Source organism: Hippichthys cyanospilos, chromosome 10 (assembly GCF_059441005.1).
Source record: "Hippichthys cyanospilos isolate Australia breed blue-spotted pipefish chromosome 10, RoL_Hcya_1.0, whole genome shotgun sequence".
Classification (NCBI taxonomy): Eukaryota; Metazoa; Chordata; class Actinopteri; order Syngnathiformes; family Syngnathidae; genus Hippichthys; species Hippichthys cyanospilos.
The window spans coordinates 20640001-20660087 of record NC_142378.1 but is presented as its reverse complement, the minus strand read 5'-3'; the positions used below and the strand labels follow the sequence as shown (position 1 = coordinate 20660087).

Genomic DNA, 20087 nt, shown 5'->3' with positions numbered 1-20087 from the left:
TTTGGGCCCGACCTGGCCCGAAATTCGGGTCGGGTCGTTCTTGGTCTTGGGATTAAAATCTTACCTCTAGTCAGAGAACAAAAAAACCAGGCAGTGTAGCAACAAAATTGGGAACAAAAAGTAAACTCACAGACGAAACAACATCAGCATTGTTGGATATGCAATGGCCCAACAACAGGTAAGACAAGACAGGGGGTTTAAATTCTCAGAGACTAATTAGGGGAAACACACAACAGCTGGATGGGAGCAGAAGGTAGGGGAACCGGATTGGCTAACATGCAAGGGGCAGGAACACGTGTGCAACAGGTGGACAATATCAAACTATCGAGACAGGGAGGAGAGGCAGACGCGGGGAAAACAAACATGAACTGAAAGGCAAAATAAACCAACAAACTCCACAACTAAAACCACAACAGAAAAAAACCCAACCAAGCCTGACAAAAACATAATGTACATGTACCAAAAATGTTTTTGACCTAAGGAATCGTACACAGATTTATCCTGGATAATATCTTTAGCTGTTGGGGCACCATTAGGAAGACTCTGTTTAATGTTTTTTTTTCATGAGATTAAGTTGAATATTGAGTCATTATTCCCGATTATGAAATGATAAGGTGTTCAAATGCAAAACTGATGGATGCATTGTTCTTTCGGCAACATGTACAGTACTTGAACAATATGTACGTTGCACAGCTCTCTTACATACTGTATACAAGTCCTCATGTTGACAAGAAAGTGTTTACAGACAGTCAAGTAGGAACCTTATATGCAGGTGTTATGTGTGTAATTGTGTGTCTATGTGTGTGTGTGTTTCCACCTCACCACCAACGATGATATGCTCCATTTGGGCCCTTGTTTTCAAGCTCAATTTGCAGTGGTTAATGACACCCTAAATGAGTATTTGGAGTCCAAGAAGGTGTGTGAGAGAGCGAGTTTTTGAGTACGTTGGCAGACACATGATCATCATTACATCATCAAAGGAAGCTGCTTACAGAGATCAAAGGTTACAGCGTGTGTGCGTGTGTGTACGTGCATGTGTGTGTGTTTGTGTGTGTGTGTGTGTGTGTGTGTGTGTGTGTGTGCATGTGTACAGCTGTACTTTTGTGTTACCAGAATCCAGGTGTTGTCTTGTCAAGGTGACTCATGAGGAAGGCTTCCACCTCCAAGCAGTGGAAGCCTTCACAAGTAAGTATACACGACTGCTCCCACGTTAGATAGAGCCCCACAATCGAATGAGATCTGGCAGAAAAAAACGTAATATGTGAGCATGAGCATAGAAACGATTGTTGAGCCATGGCTGACTCAAAGGTCTGAGATGGGCAAATCATATTCCGGCAACACAAGAAATCTGGGCCCACTGTCAACAAGATAGCTTGCGTTGGATGTTAATTAAGCATCTAGTACTGCAGAAATACAGTAAAACTCTTCAACGAAACCAACATGCTCAAATTTTTTTTTTTTTTAAATCGCCCTGTGAGAAAAAATCCATACATTGAAAAATGTCCTTCTTTCATACATCTTCAGACAAAAAACCCCTGTTGCATAATACGAAATGTTTTTTTTCTGCATTTGCGTTGTACTGAAATTCACTGCTGCGAAAACAAGCCTGCAGCAAAAGTCCAGCTTGTTTCATACTTGACGCCTTTTGCGGCACTTTAAAGGGACAGTGTAAGATTTAGACCGTTTTTCATTAAATAGGAATACATTAAATGATTATAAATTTAAAAAACCTGCAAACGAATGTGTTCTTAATGACCCACAATATGTTTTAAATATAACCATAGATCTAGTTATCATCAAATTATATTACACGAGGGGTGGCACTTCTCCGGAGGCGGCCATGTTTGTTATAATTAAGGACAATGGTAAATGCAGCACCTCCTGCATTTGTAATGAAAAACGGTCTAAATCTTACACACTATCCCTTTAATACTCGGAGCGACTTTCCCCCGCAGTCAGACGATATTCTCCCATACTATAGTGGCAGTAAATGGATTCTATATCATACAAACAACACTACTCTTTAACAAAGGTTCGATAAGTAATAGTTAGTTCCGCCATGTTGGCCACTCGTAAAGAAATTCTGGAAGACATGCATTGCTGAATATCTGTTCCATGCGGACTCCACCCGGACTCCATGCGGAGCGGCGTGGTTGCCGGAAACAGCGTCAATAGCTTAAACAATGGTTAACGCTTTGCTTGTTTTTTGGGGGGTTGGAGCATTGTATCCAGTATTTGATTTGGTTTATCTTTTATCATCTTCATATTAAATTATAATTTTGAGCACGCAACGCCTGTTTATCTCCCTGCATTGTGGGTCTGCACAATTTCCCATCTTTTTCAAACATGACAAGAAATGTCGAAGTTGTTGACGGATGAAAAACAGTAGAATAATTTATCATTTATGTATTTATTATTTTTTTATTTCTTATTATTACTCATTATTAGTACTATATTGGTAAAAATTGTAAATTATTGAATTTTCATGAGTAAAAATTATTGCATTTTTATGAAAATAGAATAGTGGGAATGTTGGAAAGTGATCATATGATGAAAACAAACCTGAATAGACAAAGACGTTGAGACAAAGCTGAATATATGGAATTTTGAATGAGATGGGAACACCTTTTTTAATAACCCATTGGGAATTAGTTGGAATTTTTGTGGTGAAAATTTTTGAATTGTGGGAAAAAAAAGTTAGGAAAAAAAAGACCTGAGTAGTGCTAATTTTAGGAACAATGACAGAATAGAATTAGAATGGTTTAAATTGGTCAAGAAATGTTGAAGAAATTGAAAGGTTAAAAAAATAATGGTAGAATAACCTACGTATGCTTTCAGCATTGCCACAACTGTTCGAGGTAAGACACAAAGGACTCCAGTTAACATACTTACATACAGTATACTAACCATTCTGTTTTCTGTATCTGACACAAAAAAATGTTTAATGAATGTTTAAGCCGGTTTAGATAGATAGCCAAAAGATGATCAATGGTATGATTGTTTCAGTCGGATCAGTAATTTTGTCCAATATTTGTTTAATGACGTATCCTGCTCCTAAAACCGTATTACATATTTACTAAGTTTAAACCAGAGTTTGACAGCGAAAACATCATATTAAATTGGTCGCGGACTCTTGCCAACCACGATGCCCTCACTCGCTCTTAAAAGGCTTTGCAGCAGCAGCAATTTTCCCTTTTCTTCAGTCTGCTTCATCCCCTGTGGTTCACATTGTGGTTGCAGTTGTTCCTCTACATCAGCACTGCTGACAGCTGCTTCATGCAGCAGCTACTTGCAACAGGCTTTCGCTTGACTTTTTGGGGTCTGCATTTAACAGCTTTTGTCCTCATAAAATGCATGGTAATGTTTTACAGGGTGATTTTACCTGGTGGCTCTTGGTCAAGGTTAAGATTTCAATGCTGCAAATAACCTCTAACTGGTATCCCCATTTTGGAACTGGAAGGAATGTGATGTACAGTTACAGTTTTACATTTATCAACCACAATTTTGAATCGAAAATATTTGCAAAGATAATATGGCACAGAAGTGTGCGTGTATACAATATGAATAACATGTTGTGTGCTTTGGAATCAGACCGTGTGAAAAGCTTAGTCACCAGTAGACATGGTGTTTTACCAATCTTATTAAGTGTATTTTTTGCTTTTACCAACCCACAAAGGCTGCACCTAACCTGTTAATAAAGCTTTACTAGAATGCAAGTTCCTTGTTCATTTATGATCATAAACAGATGGTCAATATAATTTTGATTATTGGATTGTGGGTGATTATTATTATGCCCAAATGCAGGGATAATCAAAACATTGGAAAGAGAGAGCTACTTTTTTGGTACTGAGTAATACAAAGGGCTACTAATTTGATACACACTCCTGAAAAGAAAGAATTTGCTCTAAGTTCCTGTCATAATCTTATTGTTTACATTTAAAAGGGTCCAAATCCCACCCTTCCACAAAGTTTGCATTAACTGTATTTGTATCGCACTCTCTGTTTAGTGTCACGGCATGAGGTGTCTACAAACGTTTTCCACGAAGCAACAAAATGGAATCCAGCCAGTCGATTATCGTTCTGACATGTAGATCGCATTCTTCTCCCACCGAATTAAAAGGAGAATGAGAGGAGCTGCTGGAGGAAAGTCTGCCATCTCTGTTCACACGACATTGCAACATTCCTTTCTAACTGCACCTGTCTAAGAAAATGCTTGAAAAAGAAAGCTCCACACATGCACAAAATTAGACCGCGCTTTGTTGACGATTCGTTTACGCAAGGCATGAAAATAATAATAAGTTGTTTTTTTTTTTTCAGATTCAGGAGTTATGTTACTGTACTGTTATGCCTTCCCTTCTCATCCCTTTGGCTGTAGTCTCCCGGAGATGCTGGGTTATATTAGTGGCCCCCAGAAGTCGAATTGGATTGAAGCCTGTAGCTGACCAAACATGATAACAATCAGAGTTTACACATGAAATTCCAATTCATTACAAGACAAATCTGGGTTAGAAATTTACGATGCTCCAGTGAAGCCTCTTTCCTCCTCTCTCTTCGTGTCTAACAGCGGGTGTGAGTTTGTTTGTTGTGTGGGAGACGGGCTCTTCCACAAGACATGAGTTATAATCTACTACTGCCCAAATCCTGCCCTCATTGGTCGATGGTCGCGCCAGGAGCCAACTTTGTAGGAATGGCCGTTGCGCTAGAGCAATGTAAATCTCTTAGCTAGATTTCTTTTGTAATAAATTGGAATTACAAGTGTAAACTGATTGTTATCAGTTTTGGTCAGCTACAGTTTTTGTTATCAGTTATTGCAGGGGTGTTCTGGACCCTATTAACCGCGAAAAATGAGGGGTTACTGTATTTACTCTCAAAGTAACACAGATAGAGCTGCTCAGTCAGACTTTTGCACTAAATTGTTTGCTTACTTTGTTTTTTTTTTTTTGTTTTTTTTTTTTTAATAAGAGGACTTTATCTAATTTATGATACCAGGCCAGAACAATAAATACCTGCATTAAGATCTCTTGCCCACTCCTGCTCTCTTGTTCCTGTTTCTATTCACCTCATGTTCTTATTGTACGAATAACTGTGCCGTTCTCCCTTTCCTCCTCATGAAAGTGCACCACTCCAAATAAGGACATCATGCATAAGGCAGTGGCCAGACCACTCCTTGGTGGAATGGTCTGACTCTTGGGTGAGTGCTTTGATAGAGTGAATTGTGCCAGTGATAGTCTGACAGATGGGATGAAGTGCAGGCAGAGTGATGAGTGGATAGGAGGAGGATTGGAGGACCTGTGGGCAGGTTCTGTTGCACTTTACATCTCTCCCCATATAGAGCTCAACCCTGCATCACCCAGTCTCCATCTCCTCTAATGTAGCTCCAATCTCTTTCAACACACTGACAAAACCTGTCCTTGCATCTCCAACCCTCAAGAACTTTGGAAGAAACAGTTCATCATCTCACAAAGCCAGATCCAAGCAAGCAAACGCCATGGAGGCCATCAAGAAGAAGATGCAGATGCTGAAACTGGACAAGGAGAATGCCATCGACAGGGCGGAACAGGCTGAGACAGACAAGAAAGCGGCTGAGGACAAATGTAAACAGGTGAGTTTATTAACACATTTGAAAGCCATCACAGATGTATTCTATATAAGTACAACTATTTTTTAAAATAAGAAATGATACAAATACTTATTTTTTTTATTGCACATCTGACTACCATGAACAGGAAGCAGGAAGTCAGAAAAATTACAAAGAACTTCAACTAACAGCTGACAACAACAACAACAGCCACAAAAAGAACATTTTCAACATCAGTGACTACTCACCCTAAATTACAATTGTCAAGCAGAAAAATAAAATCCCCATACAAAAAATAACAATGGTAATTCTAGTTTAAACCCTTTTACGAATGATTTTTTTTTTCAAGAAAACTTATGGCATATATTACTTTTTTATTTGGGTACGTGACTTGGAAAATTTGATTAAAAATTCCCACTTCCATTAGTTAGGCTAAAGGCCCTGGGATGTTTTGTTCCATTTGTATTTTATACAAAAAAATAAATATAATAATAATAAAAGGATGAAGAAGAAGAATATAAATGTGCCAAAGAAGTGAACATGCTCACCAAATGCCTACAGTGCATAGTAATCAGTGTAATCTAGTAACACACATGTATAGCAGATACTATGAATATAGTTCCACAATATTAGATGGTTAATTGAAGAGAAATTGCACAATGCGAGCTACCTTGTTGACAGTGGGCCCAGCGCTGTCTTGTTGGGGATACTATTCCGGAACAAATGTTTATATTCTAAATGTAAATGTTCATATTATCCCATTGGTGACGCAAAGCGACGATAGCTCAGAGGAGACCTCCTGGAAGCAGTTTTCTCCTGTATTTACATTCCCCAGTGTTCATTTACTCTTCTCTATTGCATGCCTTGGCACTGGTCTTACTGTGAAGCGCAACCACTCACCGCAGTCAAAAAAACAAAACAAAAACGAAAACAACGATAAGTCACAGAAGATTTTTATCTTTGTACTTGTGCTTGATTTAAAATACTCAAGAGAAGCACGGGACTAGTGGTTACTATAGCTGCGCATCCTGTAGCGCAACACACCAGAGAACACTTGTATTTGCTACAGGGTGACATTGATACACACTCCCACACTCTGAAAGGGTATCTGTTCGCCGATAACGACACTAAATTTAGACATTGAAGTGAGGGACAATGATTGTGTACTATAGGGAAAGGACTTACCATAGTGTGTGGAGGAAAGAATAGGGAGTCATCAGCAAACCATTTACATGTACACCAAATTCATAGGGGTTGTATACAAATTTATTTTTTCACTGTCAAAAGATATTTGGTTAATCCATACAAGGAATTTCCATACAAGGAATTTTAAATACAAGTTAAAAGCTATTTCAAAATGGAGGCTACCTACTTTACTCTGAAAATACTGTAAGCATGAGTTGTAATGAAACATAATGAAAGAAAAGTAATTAATACTCATTATTTGAAACGGACAGAAATTCCACCTCACAGTTTACATATGTGTGGGGTTTGCAAGACTTTAAACTTCTGCGCTGGAGTTGGCATCAAATCATCCTAATGAGGAAAAGCACCATTGTGAAAAATTGAGTCACTGCTCTATATAAAAAATAAAGATATTCCACCAAATTTTACATTCTCAGTTGGAAGAAGAGCTGCTTGATCTCCAGAAGAAGATGAAGCAGACAGAGGATGAACTGGACAAGTTCTCTGAGGGCCTGAAGGACGCTCAGGAAAAACTGGAACTGTCTGAGAAGAAAGCTGCAGATGTGAGTGCACACATACATACATCACTCACAAAGTAAGGGTCACATAACTCTCACATCACTCAGCCTTACTCACTTTCCCTTCAAGTTAATATCTTGCTGAATATACACCCTGGCCATGGCAAAGCTCTATCTACTGTGCAGCCTGCTATTTCACAGCTGGACTCTGTGGAAGTAAGCGACAGCTGTGGCTTCACTTTGATCCGATGTGAACGCTTTGGATCTCTTCACTCTGCCCATTCCAGTGTAACTACTGAAAGATGAGCACTCCCATTTACCAAGACAAACATTCACACATACAAACCACATCAACAGTTCCCAGTTCAGTTTTCTATAACGCACGTTCTCCCTTATGTTCTTCCAACCCTGACAAAAGTCAGTGGAAGTTGATGTGGGCACATTCCAACTATCCATGCATTTTCCGCCCTTCCTTTGTTTCTTAGCAGGACAACCATTCACTCTAGGGAGAGAGTTTTATATATATATATATATATATATATATATATATATATATATATATATATATATATATATATATATATATATATATATATATATATATATATATATATATATAGTTGGGGAGGTGAATTCGTCATATGACGGGCAATCCAAACAGATGTTAAATAGCTAATGTGTTTAGAATTTAGAAGCCATTTTCAGCTTTCCTCCCACTAAATGTCTCTATCACTTATTCATGGCAGCAGTCATGTTATAACTTATTAGGAACTCGGAGCCCCACAAAGATTGCACGCTAATGAGTCAAATATAATAAATATGTCTTTACAAAGATCTGGATATTCAATTTTCAGTTGGATTTGATTTGACAATATGTTTATTATTATTGTTTGTTTTGTTTTGCATTTATCATACTGGCACAAGGAAGGAGTTCTCAGATGCACAATGTGCCAGTTGCACACCACTGCTAACTACAACCACAATAGTAAAGATATCATTAAATAAATAGCTCAGAGAGTGTCAGTGCAAGCAAATCCATCAGGTGGGTACATATATTAAGCAGGTGTTGAATTTAGTGCTGACTTGCTTTGGAGGCCTCTTTTTCTCTACTGGGTGCCTTTCAAGTCATGTTCACCAAGTGATAAGTCCAACATGAGCAGTATTGTTATGATCACAGTTTATTGGTTTGTTTGAGGGTGTACACCTAAGTATTTATTTCCCTTTTTCTGTTTTTTAAGTCTCATTAGAACTGTTTTCCACATCTGTGTCTGAATACATGCCAGCAGACAGGTCAAATAACACACATAACCCTGGATTTTTCCCACTTTTATTACAGTCATAAATTTGAATCACTTTATATTAGTTATCTTTGTGAAGGCGTAATTCTACTGTGCAGGCATAACATGTATTGTGTCCAGTAAGTACGGACACCCTTCAAATGTGTTTCATTGCAGTAGAGTGGCAAGTCAGGCTGCTATGTAATTCAGTTCCCAGTAATAGTAACACAAAGGCTGGAGAAAGGAATGAGATGGTGGTATCACATAGACACAGTTCGGCTAATGATAACAGCAGCAAAAACAATTACTTCCTCAGTGCACTTTAGTGGGGGAACAGCTTGGGGGGGCTGGGAGGTGGGTACTCTGGAATGTCAGGAATGCAGTGAAGGCAAGCAGAAAAGCCACCACTCCTGTCCCCAATGAGGTCTTTTTTTCCAGCATTTACATTGCAAATCAGATGAAGTAATTGACCAGATGAAGGAGGCCGATGGTTCACTTGTCAACACATACACATGCAATCTCCAACCAGATGAATCTGTGCCTAGATTTGAACCTGTGACCTCTCACTTTTGAGGCAGGCATGCAAAACACTATATCTCAGGGGCGTCCAAACCCAGTCCTCAAGGATCGGTGTCCTGCATGTTTTCTAGTTTTCTTTCCCTGACACACCTGATAACAAGTTTGGACACCCCTGCTATAGTTAGTCTTCACATGATATCACAAAACCATGGCAGTGACCATTTTATGGGTCTGTCAAACATTTGTAGGCCAGGGAGCAAACATAAAAGCTATATATATATATATATATATATATATATATATATATATATATATATATATATATATATATATATATATATATAAGAATTAACAGTTGTTGAAAGTTTATTTGTATATCTTTGTTCTTTTGTTGATATTAAAAAGGATACAGGTTTATGTATACTTACACACTTTTTCAGAGGTTGGAATAAGTATCAAAGGTATCATCAATAAATATATTTCCAAAGGTGCTATTCACATGAATATTTGACCATACAGTATGAAAGGAATGAGCAAATTATTCTATCCATGCAAAGAAAACAGAATGAGCTAAATAAAATATTTTTGTGTCATAATTTCATATGACACAGGGGAAATGGATTGTACTTATGAAGGGGACTGAAAAAAGGCATGGAAAACCAAGACAACACCTAAAATTGAACAATAATCAAACTGAAATCCAGCCCCTTGTCCACGCAAATGAAAATCAGTCCTATATGATGACCTACAAAAAAGGTGTCATTGAACACGCATGAGTAATGAGCCATCTTATGACTGGAAGGAGCAAAGATCTGTCTCAAGACCATTATTGCAAAACATAATGAGGGCATCAATTAGATGGCGCATAGCTAATCTCTCGAATGTTCGTGTGAACACACACACACACACACATATATATATATATATATATATATATATATATATATATATATATATATATATATATATATATATATATATATATATATATATATATATACAGTATATGTAGGTAGGTAGGTAGGTAGGTAGGTAGGTAGATAGATAGATAGATAGATAGATAGATAGATAGATAGATAGATAGATAGATAGATAGATAGATAGATATATAGATAGATAGATAGATAGATAGATAGATAGATAGATAGATAGATAGATAGATAGATAGATAGATAGATAGATAGATAGATAGATAGATAGATAGATAGATAGATAGATAGATAGATAGATAGATAGATAGATAGATAGCAAATTAGTTGGGGCGGCATGGTGGAAGACTGGTTAGCATGTCTGACTCATAGTTCTGAGGCCCCATGTTCAATTCCAGATTAACCCTGGCCTTTCTTTGTGAAGCTTGCTTGTTCTCCACGTGGGTCTTCTCTGGACACTCTGAACTCATCTCAGATTCTAGAAAACAGGTATATTGTCCACCCCTTCGACTTACACTTTGGTATGATTGCGAGTGCAAAAGGTTGTTTGTCACTGTGAGCCATTCGATTGACTGGCAACCAGTCCAGGCTGTCACCCGCCTACAGCCGTAAGACAGTTGGGGTAAGCACCAGAAACCAGCAACCCTAGTGAGGATAAGCGGCTGTAGAAAATGGATAGATGAAATTAGTTATTGTCAAAGTGGCTACATAAGAAATTTATACTTTTAAATCCAGCAGGGAAAGCCTTGCTGATTGCGGTATTGTAAGACACATGTACATTCAGGTACTTTTTCTGCAATCGTTGATGTGGTTGCATCACTCACATACAGAGGCGCAAAATGTGTCAAATTAAATAAATAAAAACGCCATTTTGAATAATTAGCTAAATATATATATATATATATATATATGTATATATATATATATATATATATATATATATATATATATATATATATATATATATATATATATATATATATATATATATATATATATATATATAATATGTGTGTGTGTGTGTAATCTGTCCATTAAATGTTAAAATAAGGGGACTTGAGATGTTTTATAATGATTATTTCAAATGTGACCTTTTTTAAAAAAAACAAAAAAAAAACAAAACAATAACTCTTAAGAATCCATCCATCATTCACCACTCATCCAGGGTCTGGTCATCAAAGTTATTACGCTAAAAAGGCATTTATTAAATTAATTGTGGAAAAGAACACACAATTAAATAATGACTGTTTATTTTATAAAATATATAATTCATTATATCACCATATTTTACAATTTAATGTCCCTATTACATATTGTATGTTTTAACTTTTTTTTCTTTTAATTTCACCATATTTTTTTAATTATTATTTTTGACAATTTTGGGTTTACATTGTCACAGGGATCGTCTAGGTCTGACACAGACGCAATCCTCAGGCACCGCCTCTTTTGTCCTTACCATCCAATCACGGCTCTCCTCCTCTGGCCTCCAGTGTTACTCTTCTCCTCCGCACACCATTCCTTTTATCCTTACTAGAATCGGGACCAAAAACTGCCGCATTCTCCAGGATAACTAACTTTTTTTTCCAGCCCTTTCAGCCTCCATTCATTCCTCAGCACTAAAAGAAACATTCAGTGGACCACTTGAGTACTACTTCCTGGTTTTATATTTATTTTTGATGAACTTGAACGTCTCGCTTGTCGAGACTTCGGACTGACCTTTTGTGGAGAGCTCAATCAAAAGTTTGAGTAGTTTTTTTTTTTTTTCTAAACAAGACCAAGACCCAAACAAATAGCGGTATTTGGCCACTTCAAGCATCTTTTGACTTTCCGTCCACGTGTATTGTAAAGTTAGAACGACATTTAGTAAATAATGGCGGGTTTGAACTCTCTGGATGCTGTCAAGAGGAAGATTCAGTGTTTGCAGCAGCAGGCTGACGACGCCGAGGACCGAGCTCAGATCCTGCAGAAGGAATTGGATAGCGAACGAGAACTGCGGGAAAAAGTGAGACAGTCAACTTCTTGTCCTTTCCCCCTACGCTTATGTCGCAGTAAGGGTAGCTATAGGTTTGTAATTCGTCGTAGCGTACCGTTATTCGGCGATAGCAGATGAATAAAACCGTGACATTGATTGGTTACCGGGTGTGACTGTACCACAATGCAAGGCGTTGGTCACTTTAGGTGTGCGTGTGTGCGCGCGCGTGTGTGTGTGGATGGGCGGCCTGCGGCTACTGCGCATGCGCGATGTAGTTTCTAAACTCTCATTTATCAATCAATATTTTTTGACCAAACCAAATACATTATTAAATGTTTTAGTGAGTTGTATATTAGTTATGGCCAATAAGACTGAACAATTTTCGTTTCAACCCTTTCTCTACCATTTGCTTTTTTCCGAAAAAAATATGGCATATATTAATTCTTCATAAATCTAGGATACAACACATAGTAATCAGTGTAATCTATACTTTCACACATATATAGCACATATTATTAATATATTACCGCTGCACTAGATGGTTAACAGGAGAAATTGTACAACGCTACTTTGTTGACAGTCGGCCCAGCACTGGCCTGCTGTGTTGGAAAAATTGCCACCAGAATGCCTCTAGAATCTGTAGATAGGTGTGGAATAAAACGCTAGGACGCCATTTCATCTTATTACTACCATTCCTATACCCACAATTTTTTTTTTTTTTTTTCTGTGGGACGCATTGTTCCAACAGGAGCGTTAAACGAAACTGTTTCTTTGACTGTTCACGTTTTTGCAAAATAAATCTTCCGTTCGACGAAACTGAACAAATTTGCAAGTCAAAAATGTTTAATCAGCATTGCCAATGCCAAGCTTCGGTAAAATAGCATTGTTTGAACAAAAATTGCACAACAGTGTTTCAACAGTGTTTCAAGACCTTAGTTCATAAAGAATTCATTATAATAATTTGCTTAATTTGCAGCATTTGGACGTTCCATTTGTTGAAATCAAAAGCTATTTTAATCAAAAACATCTTAACAGGTGAAGTTACATTTTAAGATATAAGTTATTTGGCAGCAGTTTTGAAATGCTTTAATCCATCAAATTTGCGACTTGTGGACATAGGCAGTGTTGCGTTTCTTTCCAGGTACACTGTAAGAATAGCCTCCCAGAATTGCTGTTTGCTTCTGAACTCCTGTCAGTTTAGCATGTGTTGATTTCATAATAGTTGCCCACTTTGCTTATCAAAAGCACACCAAATCTGTCAGATGGCAATTATGTAGCGTGCAGATTTTCTGTTGAGTTTAGGTCTGGACGTTGTCTGACGTCTTCTTGTGATGCCACCATTTTGTTGATTTGCTGTAATGGTCGAAATTTTTTAGACCAAAATTTGCTGCTATTGGCTTGGAGTCCGGTAATTAAACATACTGGATACCTTATTGTCACTGGTGGTTATCAAGTATTTATCACAAGTATGAAGTTTGGAATTTAAATGATGGACTTGAAAAACTTGCCAAATATAATCTCATCATATGATCCTGCCCTGACATGTCTCATACCACAAATGCAAAGTACAAACATCTTTTTTCTTTTCTTTTTTGTTTTTAATGTGCCACCTGCCTGTCGCTTGACACGACTCACAGCAAGACGTTCATATTTTATAAGTTGAAGGGTCAGGAATTAGGCTGAGCAAGCACACATAGATAACGGTCTTGTTTCATTTATGGCATCTCGCAACTTAGAAGAAGCTTAATGATACCACGAGTGGGAGGGCTAGGAGTGGCTGTAAAAATATGGAAGGTGATTTGATGCAAAAGCTTTACTTCTTTCACACTTTACACACCCTTTCCGATTGTGGTCAACATTGCAAATAGGGATAGTTGATGTGAATGGAACTTCCTTGAGTGACTATAGGTCAAATAACCAATTAATCCATCCATCCATTATCTTGACCGCTTATCCTTATCCCGGGGAGGGTTGCGGGCATGCTGGAGCCTGTCCCAAACGTTTTCAGGCATTAAGACGGGTTCACCCCAAAGTGGTTACCAACCAATGCAGGGCAAACAAAGACCAACAACGATTTGCACTCATAAACTCACCTCAGGGCAATTCAGAGCGTCCAGTTTACCACTGTATGTTTTGGTAATTTCTGAGGAAACCGGAGTGTCCAAATGAAACCCACACAGGCATGGGGAGAACATACAAACTTCACATAGGAGAGCCAGAGCCATAAGCACAACCACGATCCTCCACATGTGAAGCGGATGTGCTAACCAGTCTGCCACAGTCCATGAATTATTGAAAAATGTAAAGAAAAAAATATATAGATATTTTTTGTGGTGACTTGCATGTGGGAGGCAATCACCCGATTATTCACTGGAATAATTGATAGGATAAGGGTTAGGGTTATGGTTAAATTTTATGCCTTGGCACAAATGCACCTGAGATCAAAAGAGATGCATTGCTGAATATGTTCATGTAATGAATCATTGTTTCACAACGTGGACAGTTGAGACAGGCCGCATTTCTGACTATATGAAATGGACTAGCGTTTTATTTAAACTCACTTATTATGGTTTCAGGCTTTTTGGAAGTGTACTCTTCAGTATTGCAGTGATGATTTTAATGTCACCTGGTTGTTTTTAAATCACTATTTGAAGATCTACTTGAGCTCTATATACACTGTTCATTGGTTATTTATGGATCATGACCAGACTTCTTTTTTTTTAACTTAAAATTAAATTTTGTTGACCAGAAAGCATGCATGCTTGAGAAACCTCCCCCTCCCCAGGATGTCGCTAGCCAAACCTGGCCTGCACTTCCTGTCGCTGTGTGCACAGTCTCAAAGGAAGATGAAATGTGTGCAATGCACTGTGGGTTTAGAAGCGGAAAAAAAACAAACAGCCATTCATTTAAAGCTCAACTCTTTAAAGTTCTCTGGCTCTGATGGTCTGTTCAAGGAAAAAAAAAAAGACAAACGGTGCTGCAACTCGAAAGATCACATTTTATTCCACACATTCATCTTCCCCTTTCAACACTTGGTAGCTACTCTACTCGTAATGCACCTTGACTGCCAGCAGTCCATCTTGAGATTTGACATTGTAATGCTAATAGTTATGAATGCAGCTGTCATACTGAAGCGTCTGGTGGTTTCTTCAAGCAGGCGGATGGTTCTGTTTAAGCGGATGAAGTCATTTAGAACACACAGTTAGACTTTGTGCAATTGGTAGTCTCACAATGTGTAAATATACCCCCCCCCCCCCCCTTTTTTTTTTTTTTTTAAATTCAGGGTTCATAAAGGCTTGGTTGCTTAGTTTTTGACAGTGGCATGTTTAGCTTACGTCAGGTGGCTGCAGATGAAGGCATTATCAGAAAGACACCTTTGGCATTGTCATTTCCTCGTACTTTGTTCCTATTGCTGGGTTATTGTTCAATTGTGAGGTTCCCATTTGTCTTTTGCTTGGCCATGACACAATATTAACCTTCTACTATTACAATGTACATTTACTTTGGCTCGAACGATGAGTACTATGAACTCTGTGATGGTGGCTGACTTCCAGTTTGTTCTAATATGGCTGAATTTCAGATTTTCAGTCTATTTTCATTGAATGCATTTGTATTTGACAATGGCAAATAGCAGCTTGCCTTGTCTGCATCTTGTGGCATTGATCACTAAAGTAAGACGACAGAGGCCACATCAACTCAAATATAGCAATCAGAGACAGTCCAGCAAGAAGGTAAAAAAGGAAAACAGGAATTAGAACACTAGCTAAAAACCTCTGTCAAAACAGAACCAACGCTTCTGTTCAGTCACCCCAGCTATGTGTAAACTATGCCTTAATCCAATTAAATTTCTCATTAGCTTCCAAGTTTAGGTAATACAGAAGTGTTCCACAGTACTGTACTACATATATGGAAGAATTTAGAGTGGATAGAATTGCACTCTTTCTCAATTTTGTAACAGTTACAGTTACTTCTCTCGCTGTCCATCATTTATACCCAAGAATATGCAGAAGTGGGTCGTAAAATGCCAATCTTTTCCATTAAAAGCACAACGTTCCTCACTGTTGGGCATGTAGAAATTGAAGTTGTCATCACGCCGGCTGCAGTGAGCTTCTGCTCCTCTCACGCTCTACATTCTGTGGAAAGACTGACTTCCTGGTTTCTGTGCTTTCTTTGGAATTTATCCAAGGGACTAGCTCAATTTTCCAAATATAACACATTTTGGTTGTATATCATCAGCGACAGGCCTTCTGGAGAACACTCCCGCGTCGGTGGCTTTCTGGCTACGAGATAATTATGTGATTATGCCGACCAAGATTGCGTGATTTACACTAAATGATCTTTGCAATCTGTGCCAGATCAAAAGCCAGATTCATTCTTAAGCTTCAAGATGTTTTTTGATGAAAAATATTTTGAGTGACTTTGACAAATAATACAGATGTATCATAAACAAACATCAAATTGCAATAAATGTTGCTGTATCATTTGCAACAAGTCTTCAACTTGTATCAAGAGTGGATGTGTTTTTCAGTGAATTCCAAGGCAATGCGACTTTATTTATATGGCGCATTTAATAGATAAGGTAATTCAATATGCTTTTTATAGTTAAAAGTTCGGTACATTCCCTTACTCTCTTTAAATTTCTCTTCCAATTTCTGTTAGCTCTTTGTTGTGTCTGTGCCGCTATGGTTGGGACTGTGCTGGAGCGAGGCTCCTTAACAGACAGTCTGATTCTGTGTTCAAATGCAAGTCTCTATGATTAGAGAGGCATAGTGACGAAATTTATAGTGCATAAGACTAAAGGCCGATGCCGATATGCACCAATATGGAGACTATCAGCCCGTCAAAAATCTGTCTATCCTTATCAACTATACTTAACTTGCATGTTTTTGGGAATGTGGGAGGGGGGAATTAAGTCTAAAAGAATAAATGTAACAATTGTTAAATTAAAACAATATTTACATCAACAAAAAGTAACAAACAAATATGAGCTCTCTCAATAACATCACTAAACTAAGTCATCTGCGTTATGCTGACATCTAGCAATAAATTGTATTATGTAAAAATGACTCCCTGGTGCATTTGGATTTAAAGGTTCCACTGCGCTCACTTATATTCATGTATTGGGCAGGGAGCAGTCAAGTCAGGAATAACTTCCACTCAACTGCAGTGGCCTTGTGTCTCTCATTAGCCCACTGCCCTGGAAGCATCTCATAATTAGATTAATCTCTTGCATGTCCTAGATATTCATAGTAAAAGTCCCTTCATTACTGTGTACTGTATCTCTAACATATATTTTAAAGTCAATCTTGTAGAATCTCTTCTGTTCTGTTCTGGATCAAATTCAAATGATAATTAACTTATGGACAACAGCGAATGTCAAGAGACTTTTTTCTTAATCAAAATTCCCTCCATTCAGCACACGATTTCATGCAATCCTTTACTCAGCGGATTCAGCTAATAAGGGAAGAAATAAAAAAGGCAGCGCCGCTCACCACCTCAACTGTGATTGTTGATGCTAGTTCGGACAATCAGGTTCATGAAAGTTTGGCTACCCTGTCCCAGTTTGATTTAGTATCCCTGGAGTGTCTTACACAACTGGTTAATGCAGCAAAGCCGACGTCCTGCATGCTCGACCCGCTTCCAGGCAAACTCGTCAAAGAGCTGTTCCCGATCTTGGGGTCGTCTGTCTTGAATATTATCAACCTGTCACTCTCCTCTGGCATTGTACCTGAAGCTTTTAAGACGGCCGTCATTCAACCATTACTTAAGAAACCACACCTAGATCCTGAAGATCTCGCTAACTATAGGCCAGTGTCACACCTTCCGTTTATCGCCAAAATTCTCGAGAAAGTTGTAACACAACAGCTTAGTGATTTTATGATAGACAACAATAGATTTGAACTCCTTCAGTCAGGTTTTAGGGCCAACCACTCAACTGAGACAGCCCTAGTAAAAGTGACGAATGATCTTCTCTTAGCCTCGGATTCCAACATCTCATCAATATTATTACTGCTTGATCTTAGTGCCGCATTTGACACTATTGATCATCATATTCTTATAGAACGTCTTAGATCATGTGTTGGTATCTCGGGATCAGCACTTTCTTGGTTCAGATCTTACATCCTGGGAAGGACGCATAGTGTCTCTTATGGCGACGCAATCTCTGAGTCTTTCTCCGTCTCATGTGGTGTCCCGCAGGGGTCAGTACTTGGCCCCTTACTGTTCAACATCTACATGATTCCTCTCGGCGATATTATACGTAAACATGCTATTAGTTTTCATTGCTATGCTGATGATACCCAACTCTATATGCCCTTAGAAATAACGGATCCGTGCAAGTGCAGTAAACTGGAGGCTTGCCTTGCCGAGATTAAACAATGGATGTCTTCCAATTTTCTGCTTCTCAACCCTAATAAAACTGAGATGTTATTTATTGGCCCTGCTCATCATCAGCACCTGCTTAAGAATACCACGCTGAACCTAGAAAACTGTATTATTTCCCAAAGTAGTTCTGCAAAAAATCTCGGCGTGATATTTGACTCAACTCTCTCCTTTCGAACACATATTAATAACATGACAAGAACGGCGTTTTTTCACCTCCGCAATATAGCTAAAATTCGCCCTATTCTTTCTCTTAGCGATGCAGAAACATTAATTCATGCATTTGTTACGTCGCGCCTAGACTATTGCAACATTTTGTTTTCTGGCCTTCCCATGTCTCACATTAAAAGCCTGCAGTGTGTACAGAATGCAGCGGCGAGACTATTGACAAGGACGAGAAAGTTTGATCATATTACTCCGATTCTAGCTGACCTGCATTGGCTTCCAATACACGTGAGATGTGATTTTAAGGTGTTGTTAATTACTTATAAAATTTTACACGGTTTAGCTCCTTCCTATCTCGTCGACTTAGTATCACCTTATGTTCCGTCCCGACAACTTCGATCACAAAATGCCGGTTTGCTATCGACCCCACGGGCTAAAAAGAAGTCTGCGGGATCAAGGGCATTTTCCATTCGCGCGCCAGTACTATGGAATGCCCTACCTATGGAAGTTCGCGCAGCCACCTCGGTAGAAATCTTTAAATCCCGACTAAAAACACATCTATACTCAAAAGCATTTAGTTAAATTAGCCTGTCTGCAGCCTTCTTCTTTTTTCCTGCCCCCCTCTTCCGGCCGGGAGAGGGGGCTAGCTAGATGGTGAGGGTTGACTTGACCGCCTCCATTGGGTCCTGCGCTGGTCGACCATCACGGGTTAGGAGTCTAGCCGTCTGCGGTCCACCTGGCTGGAATGCGGGATGGTTCCTGCCCAATGGCTTTGCCTGCTGTCAAGACATCACTGCACTATATAGCACAATATGTTTTCTGTAATTTATATTGTTTCTGTGTTCGGTACATGCAGCATCCACTTCAACCTGTGGGCCTGGAAGGGGGCTCCTCCCACCTGTGGTCCCTTCTGGAGGTTTCTGATTTTCCCCAAATTGGGGTTTTTGAGTTTTTCCTTCCCCTTCTGGGAGCTTTGACAGGGGATGCTGTTGTGTACCTTACATTGAAAAGATGTCTCTGTATGACCTCTTTTCATTCTGTGAAGCCCTTTGAGACTTCGGTGATTTAGGGCTATATAAATAAAATTTGATTGATTGATTGATTGATTTTCTTCCTGCCTAGTCATTAGAGTGTGGCACTGCACAATTAATCGAATTTTAATCGCAATCACAATATTGGCTGCCACAATCAATTAAGCTGATCCTCAGCGAGTTTAACGTTTAAGAAGCCGGCTACATCCATGTCAAATCAAGCAGTTTCAGTCATCCTACCACCAGGGGGCATATATAGAGTATTAGTGTGTGTATGCTGTAGACATAATTGTTTAACCCTATTAGAGAGTTAGATAAAGATGAACATCTTTACTTCATTCTTATCATCACAGTTACAGTTTCACTGTAAAGTTTCCACTTTGATTTACTCTTTAAGAAGGTGACTTCTCCAACAGATGGAAAATACAATGTCGGTGCTGAGGAAAACATGTGTTGAGGAAGAAAAAAAAACTCATAAAAGAAATATAGTAAGGCAGTTGGGAAGCCGATTCATTTAAATAAAAAAACACAA

The 20087-nt window shown here is 38.5% G+C and overlaps 1 protein-coding gene across 3 annotated transcripts in view; it reads left to right on the top strand.

Moving 5' to 3' along the window:
• Positions 1 to 5360: 5360 nt before the first annotated feature.
• tpm4a (tropomyosin 4a) overlaps positions 5361 to 20087 on the top strand; it is a 27021-nt gene continuing 12294 nt past the window's right edge. The window contains exons 1-2 of one of the 3 annotated variants that reach the window (XM_088425430.1): positions 5361 to 5602; positions 7201 to 7326. In XM_088425430.1, coding sequence (XP_088281556.1) covers positions 5489 to 5602; positions 7201 to 7326 — 240 coding nt within the window. In that variant the 5' untranslated portion in view covers positions 5361 to 5488. Of the gene's footprint in view, positions 5603 to 7200; positions 7327 to 11502; positions 12009 to 20087 lie in introns of those variants that run through there. The other 2 variants (XM_088425433.1, XM_088425432.1) reach the window with 2 other exon arrangements.